Source organism: Lynx rufus, unplaced genomic scaffold (genome assembly GCF_022079265.1).
Source record: "Lynx rufus isolate CCGP_SWC_20201006 ecotype Redwood Valley unplaced genomic scaffold, mLynRuf1.p SCAF_1, whole genome shotgun sequence".
Classification (NCBI taxonomy): domain Eukaryota; kingdom Metazoa; phylum Chordata; class Mammalia; order Carnivora; family Felidae; genus Lynx; species Lynx rufus.
In genome coordinates this window covers 115,585,500-115,601,524 of record NW_025814823.1, presented here as the reverse complement: position 1 = coordinate 115,601,524, position 16,025 = coordinate 115,585,500, and the positions used below count along the sequence as shown (strand labels likewise).

At 51.9% G+C, this 16,025-nt stretch overlaps 2 protein-coding genes across 2 annotated transcripts; both read left to right on the top strand.

Moving 5' to 3' along the window:
- The first annotated feature begins 5,601 nt into the window (after positions 1–5,601).
- Positions 5,602–10,689, top strand: SPATA24 (spermatogenesis associated 24). The gene is made up of 6 exons (XM_047098103.1): positions 5,602–5,718; positions 6,887–6,952; positions 7,180–7,310; positions 7,403–7,473; positions 10,350–10,452; positions 10,560–10,689. The coding sequence occupies exons 1-6, from the start codon at positions 5,602–5,604 to the stop codon at positions 10,687–10,689; spliced, it is 618 nt and encodes a 205-aa protein (XP_046954059.1).
- Positions 10,690–12,642: 1,953 nt separating this feature from the next.
- Positions 12,643–15,708, top strand: PROB1 (proline rich basic protein 1). Its single transcript, XM_047074656.1, has one exon. The coding sequence runs from the start codon at positions 12,643–12,645 to the stop codon at positions 15,706–15,708; it is 3,066 nt and encodes a 1,021-aa protein (XP_046930612.1).
- Positions 15,709–16,025: the final 317 nt, after the last annotated feature.

The following is a 16,025-nucleotide window of genomic DNA, read 5'->3' as shown; positions in this document are numbered from 1 at the left end:
TCGGAAGAACATGTGACTTTTGATCTCAGGGTCATGCGTTCAAGCCCCACTTTGAGCGTAGAGATTACTAAACAAAAACACAAATTCAAAATATAGAGTACATGGTTCATAACAATATCTTTCATTTGAAGAAAGATAGAGATGAGATTCAATTCAGCAAAGATGGAGAACTTACTGTGTGTCCAGTGGGCTGAGCTTTGGGGATGGGGCTTGGGGAATAAGTGAGACCCAGCACCACAGCTCCAGCTCCTGGAGCTCATATCTGAGGGCAAAGCTAACTTCAGACAAGTTAGCTCCCCAGTGGGATGAATGTCAAAGGGGAAATCAAGAAAACCTTCCGGTTCTTTAACAGGAATGTGATCCAGTTTGAGGCTTCAGTGAAATCAACTCTGAGGGAGAGAGACCTGAAATATAATCATCCTTCTTACAGAATGCAGTGATTTTTTTTAATGTTTATTTTTAAGAGAGAGAGAAAGAGTGGGGGAAGGGCAGAGAGAGAGGGACAGAGAATCCCAAGCACACTCCCCTGTCAGCACAGAGCCTGATGCGGGGCTCGAACCCACAGATGTGAGATCATGACCTGAGCCCAAGTTGGACGCTTAACCGACTGAGCCACCCAGGCATCCCTGCAGTGGTTTTTTTTTTTTTTTTTTTTTTTTTTTTTTTTTTTTTTTAAGAGAAGACAGAAAAATACTCTGAGTGCTCCCATTTCCATGAATAACACCACCATTGATCCAGGTGTGAAAGTCAGAAAGCCAAGAAACCGTGTGGTAGACTTAATTTGAAGTCTCCCAAAGGACCATGCTTAATATTTATGCCCTGCATAGTCCCCTTTCTAATCTGGACTGGCCTTTGATCTTTAACCAAAAGAATGTGGCAAAACTAGCAGCTTCCATTTTTGCACTTAGGAGAAGTCAGCTGCCATGTAAGTCCAACCACCCTGAGACCACTAAGCTAACCACATGGAGAAACCAGGCAGAGGAGAGGAGAGGAGAACCAAACAAGTGAGCTGGCAGCAAGGACTGAGAACCCAGACAGAAGATCCAAGCTGAGCTGTTTGGGCCACCTTAGCTGATGGGCAGAACAGAAATAACCTGTCCCACCAAGCCCTGTTCAAACCACCGAGTCATGAGCAAATGACAATATAGTTACTGTTTTAAGTCGTTACATTTTGGGGTAGTTTGCAGCAGTAGACAACCAAACACCTTGACTTCCTTTGTCTTGTAACCCCTCCTTCGTTAAATCCTATCAGTTTGACCTCCAGAACATTCTAAATCCAACTACTCTCTTCATCTCCTCTGACACCATCTGACTCCCAAACTACCAGCCGCTTTTTCTGATAAAAACTGCAATAGCTTCTTAAGTAGTCTCTGTGCATCTACTCAGGGCCACTTCCAATCTGTACACCTTGCTGCAACCAGAGAGATCTTCCCAGAGCATACATTATGTCACCCTCTCGCTTAAAATATTTCAGTAGCTTTCTTTTGCTCCAAGAATAAAAACCATCAAAGTTCTTTACGGGGTCTAATGCTTAACAAGGTTCTACCAAGTTTCTGGCCACTGACCCTGCTTGCCCTGTACATCTATCTTTTTCTTTTCTGCCAAACTAGCCTTTTTTCTTTTTTTGAGGTTTTTTTTTTTTTAATTTTATTTTTTGAGAGAGAAGAGAATGAGATCATGACCTGAGCTGCAATCAAGAATCAGACGCTAAACTGACTGAGCCACCCGGGTGCCCCCATACTAGCCTCTTAATTACTACACTCTGCCAATCCCTTTTGCCCCAGGGACCTTACATATACTATTCTCTCTTTCTGAAACCCTTTCCCACTCACCTGCCCCTGCCTGCTTTGTTAAGTGCCTCCTGGTTTATCTTAATAGGTTTCAGCTCAAAATCCCACTTCCACACAGAAGCTTTCCCTGACACTCCAGACGGGGCAAAATCTCCCTTTAAAATACTTTCATTCCAGGGCACCTAGCTGGCTCATTTAAGGGCATATGACTTTTTTTTTAATGTTTATTTATTTTTGAGAGAAAGAGAGCACAAGCTGGGGAGGGGCAGAGAGAGAGGGAGACAGAGGATCCAAAGCGAGCTCTGTGCTGTCAGCAGAGTCACCCCTAGGTAGAGCATATGACTCTTATTATTAGCAGGTCATCAGTTCAAGTCCCACGTCAGGCCTGGAGCCTACTTAAAAAAAAAAATACAGGGGCGCCTGGGTGGCTCAGTCAATTAAGCGTCTGACTTCAGCTCAGGTTATGATCTTGTAGTTTGTGAGTTCAAGCCCCACAACAGGCTCTGCTGACAGCTCAGAGCCCGGAGCCTGCTTCAGATTCTGTCTGTCTCTCTCCCTGTCTCTGCCCCTCTCCCGCTTGCGCTGTCTCTCTCTTTCTCTTAAATATAAGTAAACATTTAAAAAAAATACCCATTCCTCTCAGCACCTGTCATAGCTATAATGTTATTTATTTGGTTAATGACTTAATTTAGGATTTAAGTAAGTATTTATTTGATGATTGTCTCCCCCACTAGACTAAGTTTCATTCTGGGTTTATCTGAGCTGAACCTTAAAGAAATGACAAGTCATCTGCACATTGGCTGGAAGTGCAGCCCAAATTCTTTGAAACTACAGTGGGATGTGTCCCCTCTCCTTGAATCTGAGCCCTGAGGCCTCCTGACAAATAGAAAATAGCAGAAATTACACTGTACTGTTTTTTAGGCCTAAGCCTTAAGGAAGTGGACATCTTCCATTTCCTTTTTTTTTTGTTGTTAGTTTTTTTTAACATTTATTTATTTTTGAGAGACAGAGAGCAAGCGGGGGAGGGGCAGAGAGAGAAGGAGACACAGAATCTGAAGCAGACTCCAGGCTCTGAGCAAGATGTCAGCACATAGCCCGAAGCGGGGCTCAAACCCACAAACTGTGAGATCATGACCTGAGCCGAAGTCGGACACTCAACCGAGTGAGCCACCCAGGTGCCCCCGCCATCTTCCATTTCCTATCACTTTGGATGCTTTCTCTTAAACCTAATCACCATGCTATGAGAAAGCCTAAATAGCCCATGGAGAGGGACAAGAAACTTGGTCCTCAGGCTCAAATGCGTTCCCGGCTGATAGCACTAAATTTGCCAGTTATATCAATGAGCCACCTTGGAAACAGAATTTCTAGCCTCTCCTTTCCCAGTCCCCCCACCAAAATCCCATCTGATACTACATCATGGAGCAGAGATGAACTTTCACTATTGAACCCCACCTAAATGGAAGATTCCTGAGCAAAATGATTTTTTTTTTTTAAGCTGTAAATTTTAGGTGGTTAGTTATACAGCAACAGAAAATGGGAACGTCAACCAGAAGGACAACCCTGTGCAGAAAGGCAACACTTTCCGGGGCAGGATCACAGAGCTGTTTGTGATGTCATGCCATCCTGAGTCTTACTGAGCCCTGGCCGGCCAGGAGCCTGGAGTGTTTGTTGACATACAGAGGGGGAGTCTGTGGCAGTCCTCAACCAGAGGACAATCTGTCATGTTCATGCTGGTATGCAGGGTGCAGACCTGGATCCAGGGTTCTCTCTTGCTCACAACCTTCCCTCCCCGGGGAATTGGCTGGTGGAGACTACTACACCCCAGAGTTTTGCCCTGAGAGGCAGCCTATTCCAACTTCTGGAGGTGAATGTGAATGGCAAGGGTTATCAAATTAGCATTTCAGGGGTGCCTGGGTGGCTCTGTTGGTTAAGAGTCTGACTCTTGATTTCGGCTCAGGTCATGATCTCATGGTTTCGTGGGTTCAAGCTCTGCAGCAGGCTCTGCGCTGGGGATTCAGTCTTTTTCCCCCAACCACCGCCCCTCCCCTGCTCATGCTCTCTCTCCCCCAAAATAAATAAATAAACTTAAAAAAAGAAGTAGCATCTCATTAAAGACTTGAGAGAGAAGAGACAGTTCAAGGGGGGAATCCAGGTATTCCTGCCCCAGAGGAATGTGCAGCTTTGTCCAGGGTGATTCAGATGAACACTCACATTCAATAGACAAAACTCCAAGAAGGCGCTGTGCTGAGGCACGCAACCTACAAGACACCTTCTAGGCCCTTGCTGTCCAACACAGTAGCCACAAGCCACTATGGCTATTTAAATTAAAATGTTAACTAATCAAAACTTTTAATAATTTAAAACAATTCCTCAAGTCTCATGAGCCACATTTCAAGTGCTAAACAGCCAAATGTGGCTAGTGGCTGCAGTATTGGACAGTGCAGATATAGACTATATCCATCACCTACATTTTATTGGATGGTACTGCTCTAGGCCCTTTAAGATTGGTCAACAGAAAAGGCCTTGCTCTCAAGGATGTGAGAACAAAAACAAGAAACAAGGAAAGATAAAACAAGGGCTACCACTGGGAGACTCACAGGAATGGTCACATTTATCAGGCCACAAATTCCAACCCCAAAATAGGTCCCTAAGGAGCTTTGGGGAGCAGTCTGAGTGGCCCACCTGAATTTTCAGCTTCCCTTCCTGGTCACTGATAACACTTTTTCCAAACTCCTTAATATAGTCATTTCTTGCCTGGGGGGTTTCAATTTCCATAACTTTAGTATCCAATATGTTCAACAAAAATGTAACACAGCATCATGGTTAAGAACATGGACTCTGAAATCAAACTTTCTGTGTTAAAACCTGACCTTGGCAAGTTACTCACTCTCATAGAACCTGGTTAAGGGTATTATAACCTACTTCCCAAAGTTATTGTGAAGATCACATGAAAAAGCTTAATGGTGCCACAGAATAGTGAATACTCAGTGAATATTCGCTCCGATTTTTCCTAAGCTTATTTAATCTTATTTGGGTTTTGAAGAAAGCCTTCAATGGGGATGTGATGATCCCCCTATATCCTCAATGGGGATGTGTGATCACTTTATCCTTGTCTACCTCCATTCTCCGTGTCTTTCATGCCCCTCTTCAGTTCTCCTGATCTCTCAGGGCCGTCCCCGGCACTTTGACATGGTGGCACCTGGCTCCAATGTGGCTACCAACAACCTGGTACCAGAGTATGAGGACTCTTCATCTTGGGTGAGGCCACTCTCCTTTTCTGGTCTGTGCTTCCCTTCATTGCTTGGGTTCAGATTACCTAAACACTAAATGTATTCGTACTTGTAAAAGAAATCACAGGAGGCTGGAGTCTCATACTCTGGGTGAAATCCAGAGATTAGGGTGGGAGAAAGAGGGCTGTTAACGTCAAAAATGCAGGAGTTCTTAGCTGGCTCTTGCTTCACAGGTCTTGCAGTTTAACAGGCCCTGGGATAAGGCTGAGGGCCTTGTCTGAGTGAGGGCTGTTCACCAAACCGTGCCCCGTCTGCTCCTCAGGTCTGCGTGACGAACACAAGATAAAACAGGTGTGCACATAAACTATAAACTTAAATCCCTAAGGGTTGTTAGAAGTTCCTCCACGGGAAGGCTGTGCTTTTAAGAGAGTGGCTCCTTTAAGAGGCGGGCTCCACCCCTACTAACAAACAAAGTCCCCGCCCCCGGTTGCCAAGGTGCTCTATGGCGTCCCATTCTCATTGGTGAACGTCGGTGGGTGAGGCGCCCAGAGACATTTCCAACGAGCTGGCGGGGGGGAAAGATGGCGACGCCCCTCGGGTGGTCGCAGGGGGGGTCAGGATCAGTGTGTCTCGCTTTCGATCAACTGCGGGACGTGATCGAGTCTCAGGAGGAACTGATTCACCAGCTGAGGAATGTGGTATGCAGCCCGAAGAGCTGGGGGAGGGCCGGACCGGACACCTAAATGGCGGGGGCGGGGCCAGACCCTGTTCCGACGCCGATGGCGAGCTTAGAGCACATTGCCAATGGCGTAATCAGGAGGAGGCGGGCCCCGAGTATGTTCTGGCTGGTAGGGGTGGAGCCAAAAAGGGTCAAGGTCTTCATGATTATTTTCCAGGGAATTTAAACAAAATTAAGTCGCTTTCTACTCTCTGTCTGGTTGTGTAAGGCCTACTAGATATCTCCCCGTGTATTCACTGAGCCTCACTTTCCCCACTTCTAATTGGAGATGACTTCATTGGCTTCCCCGGGGTTCTCAGATGCAGGTATTGAAACTATAACGCGTTTTCCATTATGGACATCTCCTCCCCAGTGTCTAATGCAGCGCCATTTTGAGTGCAGTAAGCACAGGTTTGTCCCTTGCACATGTTAACTTAAGGGCCTGCGACCCTTTAATGCCCCTTTGCTTTTGCCTTCTGAGTCAAATCCTAGTTCATGAGTTCAAAGCATTGGAGCCACAGACTACCTGGACAGGCATGGTAAAGTCTTGGCCAGCTGAAGTTCATGGTTTTTCTGTTTTTATTTTCTATCTTGATAAGAGAGCTGGGAGATATCTCCATCTCAGAAACAAAACTGACTTAACATCTATTTCTCACCCTGAGGGGTGCGTGCAGCTCTAGGCATTCAATTACCTGCAATTCCCTGAGGGTACCCAGCTCTTCTTTGCAGCTGGCCTTTTCATGTATGTTCTCACCATCTAGAACACTTTTCTGTTCCACCCCCTCTTCTTGCCCACCCCTGTTTACCAGTCAGAGCTCATGTCTGATAACCCCTTCTCCAGAAGCAGGTCTGACCCTTCCCCAGACCAGGGGCCTCCTCTGGGCACCACAACCTTTTGTGCTTCTCCATCATAGTGCACACTGTGTTAGAAGTACTGGCCATGGGCTATCTCCTATATCAAACTGGTTGCTCCTTGAGGGCAGGACCTAGAGCTGAGCCTCTGTGAATCTTATGGAACCAAATTCTCCCTGTTCAGAGCCCAAGTCTCATCCTAGGTATCATCCCATTGTCTAACCTTGGTCCTGGTCCCTAGAGAGTACCCCTTCAACACCAGCCCCAGGCCCTCCCTGAGCCAGGCTCTGTTGCAGATGGTTCTCCAGGATGAAAATTTTGTCAGTAAAGAAGAGTTCCAGGCAGTGGAAAAGAAGCTGGTGGTAAGTAAGTGCCTCTGTGGGCTCCTGATCTTCCCCCATTTCCTGGGATCCCTGTGGATGGGCACAGTTATTATTGGCCTCTGACAGCTTCCTGCCCTAGTAGTGAGGACAGAATCTTCCTGTACCCTGGCTTCTATATGCCTGTCTGAGAAATGGAGCTGTTAATGGAACCTAGGAGACCTAGGGTAGCTCAGGGGTAATGAGGTCACTGCTTTCTGTTCCTGCAGGAAGAGAAAGCTGCCCATGCCAAGACCAAGGTCCTCCTGGCCAAGGAAGAGGAGAAGTTGCAATTTGCCCTTGGAGAGGTAGAGGTGCTATCTAAACAGCTGGAGAAAGAGAAGCTGGCTTTTGAAAAAGCGTGAGTGGGCCTTTCAAAGGGTTGTGAAGGGTTGGGGGTCCAGGCTACCTGTCAGCCTTCCCACCCTCTCTTGTCTTATCTTCTCCACCCAGGCTCTCCAGTGTCAAGAGCAGAGCCCTGCAGGAATCCAGTAAGAAGGACCAGCTCATCACCAAGTGCAATGGTAGGCGGGAGGCCCGTGCTCCCCCCCACGCTTACATACATGGGCTCTTCCCTAACAGCGCAGTGCCTGTGTCAAGGGCAGGGTTTCACCCCAACTTCTGCCCCCGACTGAGGATACCAGGAGGCCCAGGCGGGCCACACCATCGCAAAGGCCTTCAGGGACCAGGCAGGCCACGGAAATGAGGGAAGCAGTTGGTGTACAATATTCTTCATGGCCATAAAGGAATGGGCTCGCTCCCATTTTTCTTGAAACATACGACCTTTTAGTCCAACTTTTGTTTTCCCACTTTTGATGGGTATTAGAAATAGTGTACTTCACTCATACCTGTTACAAGAGGAACAGCAGGGCAAGCACAGTCCTATCTGGGAGCTGACTGCTAGGGACCCAGTAGGGAGGGGTAGGGAGTGTGGTGACAGGAAGAGCCATGCCCTCTCTCAAGGGCTTAGTGCCTCTGCTCTGGGGAGCAGGGGGGCAGTATTGTCAGATCCTTAAAAAAGAAACTGGAAGGCAGTTTTTCATGGAAACTTTTCTGACTTTTTAGTGTTGGCAACTGATTTAGAAATTTTAAAACTATTGTATAGGCTAAGTATAATATGTCCATAGGCCATTAGTTTTCATCTCTGCTCTGTGCAGATGTATGTGGCTCCTTGTTGGCTCACTTGGTGCCATGAGCTGTGGGGCACTTTCTGTCAGCCACCCAGTGTCTCTAGATCCCAGGAATGCCTTTCAGTTTCCCAGAACACTAAATTCCCCTTACCTGGTTTAAGGAACAGATCTGAATTCCACATGCAACATCTGCTTCATACATTGCAGCAGATTTTGAGTAGGCCAGAGACCAGAGCCCAATTCCAAAAGAGATTCAGAGTCCCTTCTGATGGATTGTCACCTGAAGTCTTGGGCACCCCGTACCCACCAATCCAGCCCTCTCTCCCTTGGTGAGTACTCTTACTAATAAGATGCCAACAGGCCAATATCTTGATCTGACTAGGTGGGCTGACAGGCCTTGTGGCAGTTTGACCAAGGGCTCTCAGTAGGGCCTCCTGGGGCCCAGCAGGCAGTCACTGCCTCTGTACCCAAGGCCACCAGACCCCACTCCTTCCTGTCTCTCTGCCTGTCCCCATACTTCCCTAAAAGAAACCTAGAGTTCTTTTCTGGTGGTACTCGAGCATTTCCTAGAGATCAGCCAAAGCCACAGGGTTCTATGTCTGCTTGTGGAAGGTGTGTGTGTGTGTGTGTGTATGCTATGGGGATGGAACCTGGCTGCCCTCCCCCAGAATGTCCCAGACCCCTCCAGTGGGACACAAGCCCTCACCTGAGCAAATCTCATGACCTGAGCCTCCCTCTGGCCTGTTGGCCAGGTTGGAGAACCTCCCTTTTTGTGGTTTTAGTTTGTTTTTTATACTTACATAGTTTCTTATTTTTCTCAAAGGGATTTTCTAACCATTCTCTCTGTGGGTGCTATTTATTTTAAATTCATCTCTAACTTATTTTAAAAGATTCACATAAATTTCTGATGCCTTTTCCCAAAAGAACTTCACAATCAATCAATCTGCGTGACCTGGGGAAGAAGGTTCAATAGGCGTGGTCCTATGACCGAGTGAGCTCATTTTCATTCTCTTCCTTCTCCTGTGTCTTTGTCTCCTCGTTTCTATGCTGTGCATTAACTTTTTACCAAATCTTCTCTTCTGAAACCTTAAATACTTCAGCATTTCTACATTTTTTAGACCTTGTGTTCTAGTTAATATTTGTCTAATCTTTAAAGGTGGTGGGATTTTCTTCCTAGGAGGATCAGAATTTTCCAGGGCTCCCCAAGGGTCAGTTTATGTAAATGAAGCACCGCCTCCCCCCCATCCCTACAACCTCTTTCGATTTTGATGCAAGACACAAAAATCATCCTTGCATCTAATGAGCACTTAATTTGGGGTAAGCTTTGTTACCACTATCTCCTCTCACCTCACGCCCCTGTGCTGTCCCTGTCAGCAGATGAGAAAATGGGTCTAGAAGAGGAGGCAACTTGCCCAAAGTAGCAATACTGTCTCATCAATATTAACACTGCTAAAACATCACCCTCTGTTCTCTGATCAGTTCCTGAGTTTTAACTCTCTTTCAGGAGCTGCCTCCTTGAGGGTAGGGGCCCTGTCTTCTCTCCTTAAGCCCTAGCACAAGTCTGGGCATCCAGCTGGCCCTCAGTACATCTGGTTGGATTGAGATGACTGAACTAAGTGATGTTTCTAAGTCCTAACTCCCCAGAGGATATCCTGGTCATTCATTCCACAAATAAATTTATTGTGCACCTTCTATGTGCCAGGTACGATTTTAGGCCTTAGGGTTAAAGCAGTAAATTTAAATAATATTTATCATTATGGATTTCATGGATGTAAATCCTAGTAGAGAAGAAAAGTGAGTAAAATATGTGGTATATTAGGTATAAGTGCTAAGAAGAAAAAGAAAGCAGGAAAAAGGGATAGGAACTATTGGGAGAGGTTGTACTTTAAACTAGGAAGTGTCTTGCCAAGGAGGTGATAGCTGTGAAGATCAGCAGGAGTTAGGGACTGGAGCCATTCATCCTCCTGCCTTTGGGCAGCACTGTCCACCTCTCTGCAGAGGCCTTTTCCTGCCCTCATGTGAGTCACCTGGTCCAGAATAGAGTTGTGAAGTCACTGACACATTCAGCAGACATTGTGCCGCTCAGTCACCATCCTATCAAAATGCCATAATAAACTCATTCTTACCATGATGTTAACAGCTACTTGTGGAGAACCCCTGGGTCAGGAGAGCCAAGTTCTAAAAAGACCCATAAGGGAATGAATGCCTTATCTCAGGAAGGAGCCCTTTGGATGGGAACCACGCCTTCTCCCTGCCTCTCTCCCCCACAGAAATTGAGTCTCACATTATAAAGCAAGAAGATATACTTAATGGCAAAGAGAATGAGATTAAGGAGTTGCAGCAAGTTATCAGCCAGCAGAAACAGATCTTCAGGTGAGGCGTCTGGGCTAGGCTGGGGGTTGTTGATGGAAGTAGGGAGCCAGCTCTCTGGTCCCTACCCTAGACTGTCCCCAGCCCATGCCCAGCCAGCTCCATTGCAGGAATCACATGTCTGACTACCGGATCCAGAAGCAACAGGAGAACTACATGGCCCAAGTGCTGGACCAGAAGCATAAGAAAGCCTCGGGGACGCGTCAGGCCCGGAGCCACCAGCATCCCAGGGAAAAATAAAATTGTCTTCACCTTCCTGTTCTGTAGCTGTAATGCTGGACCTCTGCCTTCTCTGCTGTGGGGGTCCCCATCCCTGTGGGTTTCTGCTTCTGCCACGTCAGGCCTCACTGGTGCCCTGACTCCCAGGGAAGAGGCAGAAGGCACTCTTTTTTTTTCTCCCTGCCTGCCTCCTGGGCCTTCATGACAGAAGGGAGAATCAAGTTACCAGGGACTGGGTGGGGGACAGGCCTTGGACCACTACTTTCCAGGCCACTCCTTGGCTCAGAAAAAGATGCTGCTGAAGTCTCCAGCCCCTGCCACTTCCCTCCCTCCCTTGGATAGTAGGGGGAGTGAAAGTGTGGGGGTATAGCGTAGGGGAGGACTACTTTGTTGTCTAATAGGCACTGTCCTTCCTACTCTTGGTATTTAATCCCTCCCTATGTAAACAGCTCTGGTTACCCCTGGTTACCTGTAAACACCCCACCCCACTCCCAGTGCCTTGGTAAATTTAACTCTCCCAACTTGGCTATAGAGCAGGAAGGGCTCTGTGTGTGTGTGTGTGTGTGTGAAGTCCTGACCAGAGACATCAAAGATCATGGGTTCCAGGACCACAATGAATTTGGGAAATCAATTTCCATCATATAATGTTATGTTATACCTGTGAATCACACTTGCACCTTCTTACACTTCCCCCAAACAGAAGCTCGAGTCTTCCCAAAGGGAAGGAAGGGAAAAGGACCATGCTATGTCTATTTTTAAGGTGGGGGAAGTCTGCGAAGGGTCTAGGACTCGCTAAAGTTGCATATGCAGGGCTAGATGATAGGCAGGCTTGATCCTTTCACAAGCCATCTCTGATGGCTAGGTGATCATGGAGACATACCCAGGCAGGAGACCCACTCGGAGGCTGAGTCAGATTTGTCAAGTCTAGCCTAACCTGGGTCAGTGTGAGGATGAGTACAATGGGGATGGGGGTGCTGATGCGTTTGCTCCAAGGCCACCTGGAGCCTGAATCATAGTAGGAACTCGAAGCCAGAAGTTTAAGGGTAAATGGTGCCCATTGTCATTGTCCCAGGGCTATGACAGGTGGTGACTCCTTCCCAATCTGTTCCTGTCCCCAGGGTGCTGGAGTGAGGGCCTTGCAAGTGCCTGGGAGAGCACAGAGCTCTTTCTGCCTCAGAGTCTTTATACAGGGGGCCACAGCTACCCCCAGAGGTTCCTAGGAGACCCCCACATAGGCATCCAGGGCTTGTTCTAGGTGCCAAGGCAGAATGGGAATGCTAGAGCTATGCACTCCAGCCCCATCCAGGATGTTCCCACTAAAGGCAATGGGTCCAGCCAGGGACAGCACCTACCTGAGGCCCTGGCACAACTTTCCGGGTCGAGGGAGCTTACCAAGCAATGCTTTCTATCGGATCGTGGGCTCATGGGTCAAGGAAGGTGGTGGGTACACCCTTATGAACTCTAGCTAGTACAAATGATAAGGCTGGGGAGAAGGGGTGCACTGAGGTGATGGGAAGACACTGGGGGCTAAGGAGAAGATGAAATTGCTCACAAGATCTGAGTTGCCTGGTCTGAAAGTGTGGTCCTGGCCCCCTGGCTCACATTCTAATCCATACCACCATGGTCCTTGTTAGGCAGACCCCTGCTCAGCCTGTTTCCTAGCCTGTGGAGGAGTGGAGATGGGCCTAGCTCCTGGCTTCAAGTTGCACACCTGCCTTTCCCTCACCTTCATGTCAGCCAAAGCCTGGCGACGCACCCTAGGCTTCTGGCCCGTGCCAGGGGAGAAAGCTGGAAAGGTAGAGCCTAGGGCCCAAGTCTCTCCTGCTAGCGACGCCACCGCTTCGCGAGCGGACGCGGCCGCTTTAAGGCGCGGTGACCCCACGACACCCGCGGGCGGGGCGGGGACAGTGCGGGCGTCCGCGGCACCGGCGGAGGCTAACGTGAGGGAGGTAGTGCGCGGCGTCCAGCCCCACCATGCTGACCGCGCTCGCACCGCCAGCCCCGCCTGGGCTCCCAGGGCGCCTGCCTGAGGTCCCCGCCCGGCGCCAGGACTCCTCCGGTTCGTCAGGTTCCTACCACACGGCTCCGGGTTCTCCAGAGCCCCCGGACGTTGGGCCGGACGCGGAGTGCCGAGCGAATTGGCCCGGGGTGGCCCCTGCGCTGGGGGCGGGCGCGCAGCCTCGCCTGTCCGTCAGCGCCCAGAATAGCCGCCAGCAGCTCGGGACCAGCTCGGGTTTCCCGCGAGGCCCGGGCTCCGGCCCGCGGCCACCCCAGCCCCAGCTGCGCATGCTGCCGTCGGGGGAGATGGAAGTCATCTTCGGCGCCGGGGCCCTGTTCAGCCGCTCCGACGCGGCGGATAGCGAGGTGCAGCAGCTCACCGCTCGAGCTTTCCGCAGCCTCTCTCCGCCCGGGCCCGCGACTCCTGCTCCAGCAACACCGACGCCTCAGGCCCCGAACGGTGGCTCCCGCTGGGCCACTTACCTGGAGCTGCGGCCCCGCGGGCCAAGTCCTGGGACCCCAGCGCAGTTCGAGTGTGTGGAGGTGGCGCTGGAGGAACGCGCCGAGCCCGCCAGACCCCGGACTGTGCCCAAGCGTCAAATTGAGCTGCGCCCCCGACCCCGGAGCCCCCCGCGGGAGGCGGGCGCGCCGCGCCCCCGACTGCTTCTGCGCACTGGCTCCCTGGATGAGTCGCTGGGCCGCCTGCAGGAAGCCGCGGGTCTAGTGCAGACAGCGCTGGCCAGAAAACTAAGCCCTGCGGCCCCTGCCCGGAGCAGCGCCACCTTCGGGCCCACGGGGCGGCTGGAGTGTGCGACCCGGGAAACGGCCCGCAGTACCCGAAAGGTCCTGGAGGAGGCCAGGTCTCGGCCACCCCGCGTGCATCATAGTTCAGCCCCTGCCAGGGCACCACGGCCGTGGCCTAGCCTCCGAGAGCGCGCGATTCGGCGTGACAAGCCCGCGCCGGGGACCGAGCCGCTGGGTCCGGTTAGTTCCAGCATCTTCCTGCAGTCAGGGGAGAAGATTCAGGAGGCGCACAGTCAGGAACTCAAGACTCGGTTCCCGCGAGAGACTCTGGATCGAACCATCCTGAGGGAACCGTCTCCGCCTTTTGAGTCTAGGGACCCCCGGGAGGTTCCGAGTAAGGCTGGAAAACCTAGGAGCTCGTCCCCACTGTGGCAGGCTCCAAATGGGACCGTACGGGGTCCTCACTGCCCGTCCCCCCAGAATCTGCCTCCGTGGAATCGAGCTATTCGGAGAGTAAGTAGCCCGTCGTTTCCCGAGGCATCCTCTGCCTGGGGAAATCAGGATCCTGCTATCGAGGAAACTGTCAGCAGAAGAAGCCCTTCCCCACCGATCCGTTCTCAGTGGAATCAGGGTGTTGCCAGAACAAGAAGCCCATCCCCCGAAGCTCCTTCCCTGTGGGAGGTTCCGAAACCTGCAGTTGGGAATACCGCAGAGGGCAATAGGAGCCCGTCCCCGCCGGCCTTGTCCTCACTGGAGGCTCCAGATCGTACTAATGGGACGTGGAACCCATCTCCCCAAGAGACGTGGGATCCCACACTGCAGGGCTCATCGATAGTACCTACATCGGAAGCTCTAAATGGGATAGGACAGGAGGAGCTGGCGCTGCCTAGACCGTCCGCCCCCAGGACCCCCGAGCTCACAGACGCGCAGAGTCCGTCCACGCGGGAGATGCGGAATCTTGCCTTCCGAGGCAGTCAGCAGTCGCCAGAAGTGGATGCACCCGAGCTGCCCCTCAGTCGCCTCGTGGGCACCTTGGATGCCGATGTGCACCGGGAAGTCTCGGGCCCTGGAGAAGCAGCCTCGGGACGACCGCGCGTGGCCATTCCACGGCCCCGCGACGTGCGCAAGATGGTGAAGACCACGTACGCGCCAAGCTTTCCTCCGGGAACACCAGGTTCGGGGCTGCCTGCGCCTCCGGCGGAACCCCGCGGAGAGGAGGGCGGCTCATCCAAGACACAAGAGTTCCAGGCGCTGGAGTCCCCAGCCCCAGCTCACTACACTTCTGTTTATCTGAAGGACTTTCTGCCAGTCGTGACGCACCCCTACGAGCCCCCAGAGCCGTCCCCCGACACAGTCCCCCGGGACGCTTCACAGCCCAACGGGGTCCTGAGGCGGAGAGCAGAGAACAGCACGGCAAAACCCTTCGCGCGCACTGAGATCCGCCTGCCTGGTGCACTGGCCTTGGGCCGCCGGCGGGAGGGACCTGGGGGAGTCCTGGTGCGCGGTTCTGGCGTAGAGAACCGGGATGCGGAGGTCCAGCGCCTGGTCCCTGACGGCCAGGGGCGGACCAGCCCTCTAGGAGGCGCTCGCACCTCACCCCAGCAGTCGCCCATAGGGCCAGCCGGCCCCCAACCATCCAGACCACCCTGTCCCAGCTCCCCTCAGGCGAACCCTAGCTTGAGCCCTGGGATAGCACCCAAATTGGAGACGCCTCGTGTGGCCCCCGAGACCGCGACTGCCGTCCAGTCGTCTCTCCCGCGGGAGCCCCAGGCGTCGGCAGGCAGAACGGCCCCGCCCCAGCCCCGCGCCGCGTCAGCGCCACCAATGGACCGGTCCCCAGAAGGCCCTTTTCAGGGGGCGCGGAAGCCACCTGGGACCGCGTATCCGGGGAAGGTCCTGGTGGACCCCGAGAGCGGCCGATACTACTTTGTGGAGGCGCCGCGACAGCCTCGGCTACGGCTGCTCTTCGACCCAGAGAGCGGGCAATATGTAGAGGTGCTGCTGCCGCCATCGCCCCCAGGGCCACCCCGCCGCGTCTACACCCCGCTGGCCCTGGGCTCCAGCCTCTACCCGCCCGCCTATGGGCCTATCCCCAGCCTGTCGATGCCGCCATCCCCGGGCCCGCCGGCCTTCAGCGGTCCCCCGCTACCCTGGGCCTCTGAGGCAGGGCACCTGGACGGGATGTATTATCTGCCAGTGAGTGGAACCCCCAGCCCCGCACCCCCTCTGCTCCTCTGTGCTCCACCCAACAGCTCAGGTTCAGCCCAGCCCGGCAAAGGGTCCTTGTTCCCAGTGTGAGGTCTGATCCCCCATGGTGTTGGGGCCTGTTGGTAGCCTTGGAGGTTCTGGCATCCAGTCCCCTGCCCTTCTTTCCTTCTATCACCTCTTTCTTTTACTCATCGCATCCAGTCTTCAGACCGGAAGTTACCTTCAGAGAATGTATCTGAAACTTTGGGACTGATGGAGCTGGAATTCAGAAAGTGGCTGCCTACTTCCTCCCCCAACAAAATTGTATACTCCTTTCCCAAGCATTCCCAGAGTGTAGTGTGTTTGTGTGTGTGTAAAAGTGAGGGGTCTCAAGAGTTGTCCCCAGGAGCCAATTTGAGGGGCTGTTG

What these genes read in the sequence shown, in the direction of transcription:
- SPATA24 (XM_047098103.1), top strand. Translation starts at nt 5,602, where the DNA reads ATGGCGACGCCCCTCGGGTGGTCGCAGGGGGGGTCAGGATCAGTGTGT. An exon ending in TTCACCAGCTGAGGAATGTG is followed by an intron (nt 5,719 to 6,886) that starts GTATGCAGCCCG and finishes GCTCTGTTGCAG; the next exon opens with ATGGTTCTCCAGGATGAAAA. An exon ending in GCTCATCACCAAGTGCAATG is followed by an intron (nt 7,474 to 10,349) that starts GTAGGCGGGAGG and finishes TCTCCCCCACAG; the next exon opens with AAATTGAGTCTCACATTATA.
- PROB1 (XM_047074656.1), top strand. Translation starts at nt 12,643, where the DNA reads ATGCTGACCGCGCTCGCACCGCCAGCCCCGCCTGGGCTCCCAGGGCGC.